Source organism: Ipomoea triloba, chromosome 11 (assembly GCF_003576645.1).
Source record: "Ipomoea triloba cultivar NCNSP0323 chromosome 11, ASM357664v1".
In the NCBI taxonomy this organism is placed as follows: domain Eukaryota; kingdom Viridiplantae; phylum Streptophyta; class Magnoliopsida; order Solanales; family Convolvulaceae; genus Ipomoea; species Ipomoea triloba.
In genome coordinates, this window is record NC_044926.1 from 25,559,948 (window position 1) to 25,566,096 (window position 6,149).

The following is a 6,149-nucleotide window of genomic DNA, read 5'->3' on the forward strand; positions in this document are numbered from 1 at the left end:
GTTTTGATTTGAGATCCTCTCTTCATTGGTATCATACCAGATGATGTTGATGTTGATTAGCTTGTTGTTCATAATGCTGAAATTGCAGCATTTGGTAATTGGAATGACGATGATCTGACGTCTAAGAGTTATATTCTCGCCTCTATGACCAATGAGTTGCAATGTTAGCATGAGAAGATGTTTGGCGCAAAATCTATGGTCACTCACCTACAAGAGTTGTATGGTGAGCATAGTAGAATTACACGTTATGAAGTTACTATGACCTTATTTCAGACAAAACTATAAGTATGAGGAAATGTAGGAGATCATGTCCTAAATATGAGTGGCTTATCGGAGAGGATGGAAGAATTAATTTTCTTCCTTGACTCTGAGCTTGAAGTAGGCTTAATTCTACTGTCTATTATATTTCAGATTCTTTTGGGCATTTCATAATGAATTTCCACATGAACAAGCTTCATTGTTGCAAATCTGATCTACACAATATGTTGTGCCACTACTACAAAAATACCTTTTAACGTCGGTTATTTTCGACATACGACGTCGGTTTTTTTTTGACGTAGTTCCAGCAGACGTTATTAATAAATTATACGACATTGTTTTTAAAAAACCGACATCGTATATATTTTTAATATTTTAAATAAGTATATACGACGTCGGTTTTTTGAAAAAACGACGTCATATGTCTTTTTTTAAAAAAAATTAGAGATACGGCGTCGTTTTTACAAAAAACCGACGCCGTATCTCATTTTATTTTTTTTAAATAGAGATATGGCGTCGGTTTTTACAAAAAAACCGACGCGTATCTTGTTTTATTTATTTTTAATTAAAACTGTGCGCCAAATTAAAGACAAAAGCCACCATCTGTGTGGATATCAAGAATCCTCTTAATATCCACACAGTTGAGATTAACATCTGTAAACTTCAAATAAAAGAATTTTAGGATCCTCAAAAGAATGTATATCTCCAAATTCAAAGTCAAGCAAAAAGTGGAAATGAATATGCATAGACCAAATACTCTTTGAAATAAGAATTTACCAGATCAACCATCTCATGTAGATAAATTCTAAATGGCGACTGCATTTTCTGAAAATTCATATATTAATTTACTGCAAATTCTTTGTCTTTCCTTCCATTTAAATCCCAATTCATTTTCGGATCCATCACTCATTAAAATTATTTTCATGCTTCATCTATGTCGCCGTTCACACACACATTCAGCATAAAAAATTCAACCTGAAGATCATCATGGTTCATTGAGAGATCCATAGCACGTTTGGGACGCTGGTTCCGAGCATCGATAACTTCTTGAGGTAGCCGTTCCAAAGCCTCCTTGATGTCCCAATGCTCCTTTGGATAAAACAAATCATCGTATCTCAAACCTAATTTCAGATAAGAAAAACTTAATGATAATAGACAGAAAAAGTGAGCAGAGCAGAGCAAGAGAAGAGTGTAAACATGTGTGGTGAAAACTTGATAGTGACGAGACCAGCACAACTTCCTTGCTCGATCACTTTCCTCCCCAAGATCGTATCTACTGTGAATCCATTTAAGTTTCCATCATCATATCCATTCAAGTTCGCTGATCGGAAGTAATGGCACTCTCGCAAATCCGGCGGCGCAAACCACAGGCCGCTGTCTCTTTTGTTAGCCCACGAAATGCCCACCACGCGGTTCTCCCACTGTTCTTCTCTCTCACATGCCACCATGTTTGAGCTGACAGAATTTCCAATGCAGATTGGAGATTGCTTTCATGTGCTGTGCGGCGAACCAATTCTTAGAGGGGTTCAAAAACTGAGAGTGGAGACTTTGAAATTTAGGGCTGGGCAGGACTTTGAAAATTTCGGGAGTGGTTTAAAATTTGGGAATTTTGGCTCTAATTAGCCGATATGTGAATATTTTTTAATGCGAATATTTTTTAATTCTTTAATTTTTCTTTTAAAAAATCATACGACGTCGGTTCTACATAGAACCGACGTCGTATGTCTTTAATTTTTTTTTTTTTTTAAAAAGACATACGACGTCGGTTCTACATAAAACCGACGTCGTATGTCTTAATATTTAAAAATAAATATTTACGACGTCGATTTTTGCTATAAACCGACGTCGTAAATAATATATATTATTTTTGCTTTATTTTATTGACATATAACGTCGGTTTGTCAAAAATCGACGTTGATTGGGCGACGTAGTATCCTTTTTTTGTAGTAGTGTGCACTGCTCATGCCACTACTACAAAAATGATTATATAAGTGTAACTTTACACTACACCTTTTAAAAAAGGTGTAGTGTAAAGTTAAAAATAATAATACAATGGCAAAAGTGTAAATAAATACATAAGAAAATGCTACACCTATGTCTAAAGGTGTAGCGGTTTCTTAAAAATAAAAAAGCATAACACTTTCCGCGACACCTTCTTCCAAAAGGTGTCTCGAAAACTATAATTAATAAAATAATAAAAAGACTTTCCGCTACACCTTCTGTCAAAAGGTGTCTCGAAATGTATAACTAATAAAATAATAAAAAAACGTTACGTGACACCAGCCATCAAGGGTGTAGCGAAAAGCACTTAAAACAAAATAATAATAATATATATAATCTCCGCGACACCCATCCACGTGGGGTGCCGCGGAAAGTTAACAATTTTTTTCTTTTAAAAATAGCCTCGTTTTTATTTTTGTGCAATTCACCTGACTTGTTTTTGTTTTTAATTTTCTAATGCCCTAATTCCCAAATTTTCACCTCACAGCTCTCATCTCTCATCTTCTTCGCCTAACAAGAGTCACAGTTGTTGTCTCTCATCTTCTTCGCCTCAAATCTCCTTCGCCTCACTTCTTTCTGTTCAAGGTCACCGCAGATCTGCTCGATGTCTCTCACCGTCGACGTCTCTCGCTTCTTTCTGTTCGAGGTCACTGCAGATCTGTTCAAGGTCTCTCGCCGTCAACATCTCTCACTTCTTTCTGTTCGAGGTCACCGCAGATCTGTTCGAGGTCTCTCGCCGTCGACATCTCTCACATCTTTCTATCCGAGGTCACTGCAAATCTGTTCGAGGTCTCTCACGGTCGACGTCTCTCGCAGCTGCGACACCTCTGACGCTCAGAACATTCGTTTCTCCTTCGCTTTCTTTTCCCTGGAAAAATGATTTTGATGTTCACTCCTTTCTTCAAATTGAATGTCATGTATTCTCATTTAAGACTGTCATATTGATGTTTAGTTTCATTAGATGGAATGATTTACTATTTCCTGTTCAATATTACTGTCTGTTACTTTCCTTCTTCTAGAAACTACATTTTACTTCTGAATCTGCAAAGGAATCAAACTCGTAAGTGTAGGTTTGGGAAGTGGGAATTCTTTTGCCTAACTTCTGGCTTCCAACATCAGGTGGATAATGACAGACTCCAGATTTCTCTTGGCATGAAGAATTCATACTTTAGGGATGATGACGGTGAGGATATTCAAACAACTTCAAGACAGAGTACCAACAAAACTGAGAAGAAGCGTGCAATGAAGAAAGCAAAGAAAGAGAGGTATTAATATCTAACTGATTTTAATTTTTTTTGAAGTTGTGTCATTGCAATGACTTTGAGGCTCTATGGCCAATTTGTGTTCAGGGAACGGGAAATCATGGCTGCTAAAGAAAGGCTGCTTGCAAAGGATATCCCCAAGAATACTGATGACTTTGAGAAAGCTTTGTGTGGATCAAGTACATGGCCTTCATGCGCTCTTTGGCTGATGTAGAGAAGGCACAATCTATAGATGAGAGGTAAGTCATACAATTGAGTCTTTTCTGTGGGAACAAAGATTGCAAATTTGTTATTTCTCACTAATTTGATTGGTTTTTTCATATTATCTTATTTGATTTTTTCCTCACTGTTTCTTTTTATATTTTTTATTTCATGGCTTTCATCCATCTCTTCTTCTATCAAATAACTTTTGGATCGGCGGCCGGAATTTGATCTCAGAGAAATCAACAAGAATCACGCCATATTGAAGCGGTGAAGCGGAGATGGAGCTGCTGATTGGATTATATTTTTCTTTAAAAAAAAATTTCGGCGAATTGTATTTTTTTTTTTAAAAAGAAAATTTTCCACGGCACCGGCTCCAGTAATTATTTTAAAAAAAACAAAAAAAAAAACAGTTTTCGCAACACCTTTTAAGGGTGTCACTGAAAATCAATACTTTTAGAGTCACTCACATCCGCTACACCGTTACAGGTGTAGCGGAAACACTTATACAGGTGTAGCTAATGTGCATTTTTGTACTAGTGTGCTACAATGAAGGGTATACACATTTATACAGTTCTTTTTGGCATCTTACAAGTCAAAGAAGAAGAAAAAGAACAAGAAGGTTTCTGAAGTGAAACCAACTACATGAGTAACCAAAACGAGCAAGGGAAAATGTTTCCATTGCAACAAAGAAGGGCATTGGAAAAGAAATTGCGCGGAGTACCTGAAGTCTTTGAAGGTCAAGGACAACAACAAATCTTCAAAAGGTATGTCTATTATGCTCATTAATGAGACTAGTTTTTCAATTCGCCTCAATAATACTTCTTGGATAATTGACTTAGGAGCAACTTCACAAGTTGTGTTCCGTTGCAGGATTGAGAAGAAGTAAAGAGTTGGCTGAAGATGAGATTGCTCTACGAATGAGAAATGGAGCAAGAGTTGTTGCATTTAGCTGTTGGAGCTTTATATATTCATTTTTTGTTTAATCATATTTTAAAAAAAAGGCTATTTATGTGTTCCTAGTATTTAAAGACATTATTTCCATTCCAGTTGAGAATAATTATGAATTTTTCATTTCGAAATAATGTTTATTACATTTATTTCAATAATAAATGTGATGACACTAGAACACTGTTAAATGGTAGTTATTGTTTGAATATGATTGATGATAATATAAATGCGCATTTAATACATGATGATGTATGTGGTCCCATTTAATAAAATAGATCAACTATTCTAAATTAAGTTTCATTTAAATATGTTGTAAAGACTCCATATGAGATATGAAATAGCCAGTCTTAAATATGTTAAAATTTGGGGTTACACGACTTATATCAAAAGTCTAAAGCAGATAAATTGGAAACAAGGTTTGAAAAGGTAGGAAGATATAGCTTGACAAAGAGTTTGTTGAGAAATCTTCATAGCCTAATAAGATTTATGAACATGTGCAATACAAACCAAAAGTTATGCCTCATCTTCGGAGAAGTGTTAGATATGTTCGTGCACTAGACATATAATAGTTGTCTTCATGTTGCAGAGTCACTCTTTACAATTGGAGATAATGGGTCTAGTGATGAACCTATCATTTAGGGAGAGTCGATATAAGATATCGATTTTAGAATGTGGAACATCTATTTCGACGAGGTAGTCAAATTGTTTGGTTATATTGTAAAACATCGATGATTAGTGTATAAAATGGTTAGTGGGAGTGCTATCACATTTCTTGTATTGTGTGCAGATGAAATACTAATAATTAGAAATGATGTAAGCATGATGACTCTAGTAAAAGTTTGATTATTGAAAACTTTCTGTATGTAAGGTCTGGGAAAGGCAACTTATATTCTTGGAATTCGAGTCTATAGAGATAGATCGAAAAGATTAATAGTTTTATCTCAGAGTATGTACATAAAATATTGAAGAAGTTCAATATGCCAGATTCCAAGAAAGATTTATTACCTTTAATGCACGAAATCCATCCCTCTAAGAATTTGTGTCCTAACACAACTGAAGAGAGGGGCCTCATGAGTAAAATACCATAGGCTTCAGTTGTTGGGAGTCTTATACATGTAATGTTATGTACAAGAACTGATGTTGCTCATGAAGTGAGTGTCACTTGCAGATATTAGTCAAATTCAGTGAATAACACTAGACATCAGTTAAGTAACTAAGGGTTTAGTCTTAACTGATGGAAAACAAGTATTAAAGATTGAAGGATACACATATTTTGATTTTCTATCAGACCCAGATGATAGGAAGTCTACAACTTGTAAAAGTGGTGCAGTCAGTTGGAAGAGTTCCAAACATGAAATGACTGCAAACTCAACCACTGAAGCAGAGTATGCTGCTGCTATCAATCTCTAAGAGAGTTCGTTGGAAAGGGAGGTGTAACTATGCAGATGATAGCATCAACTGATAACCTAGCAGATC

General features: G+C 35.5%; 1 protein-coding gene across 2 annotated transcripts; it reads left to right on the plus strand.

Annotated features, from left to right (window-relative positions):
- The first annotated feature begins 2,705 nt into the window (after positions 1–2,705).
- On the plus strand, positions 2,706–4,859 carry LOC115996352. 2 transcript variants are annotated; one of them, XR_004093596.1, is made up of 4 exons: positions 2,706–3,524; positions 3,609–3,760; positions 3,960–4,489; positions 4,596–4,859. XR_004093596.1 is itself a non-coding variant. In XM_031235560.1 (2 exons), the coding sequence occupies exons 1-2, from the start codon at positions 3,226–3,228 to the stop codon at positions 3,733–3,735; spliced, it is 426 nt and encodes a 141-aa protein (XP_031091420.1). In that variant the 5' UTR covers positions 2,706–3,225; the 3' UTR covers positions 3,736–4,388. The 2 variants fall into 2 exon arrangements, 1 of the variants encoding a protein (XP_031091420.1); XM_031235560.1 differs by lacking the exon at positions 4,596–4,859 and having other exon boundaries at positions 3,609–4,388.
- The last annotated feature ends 1,290 nt before the right edge of the window (positions 4,860–6,149 follow it).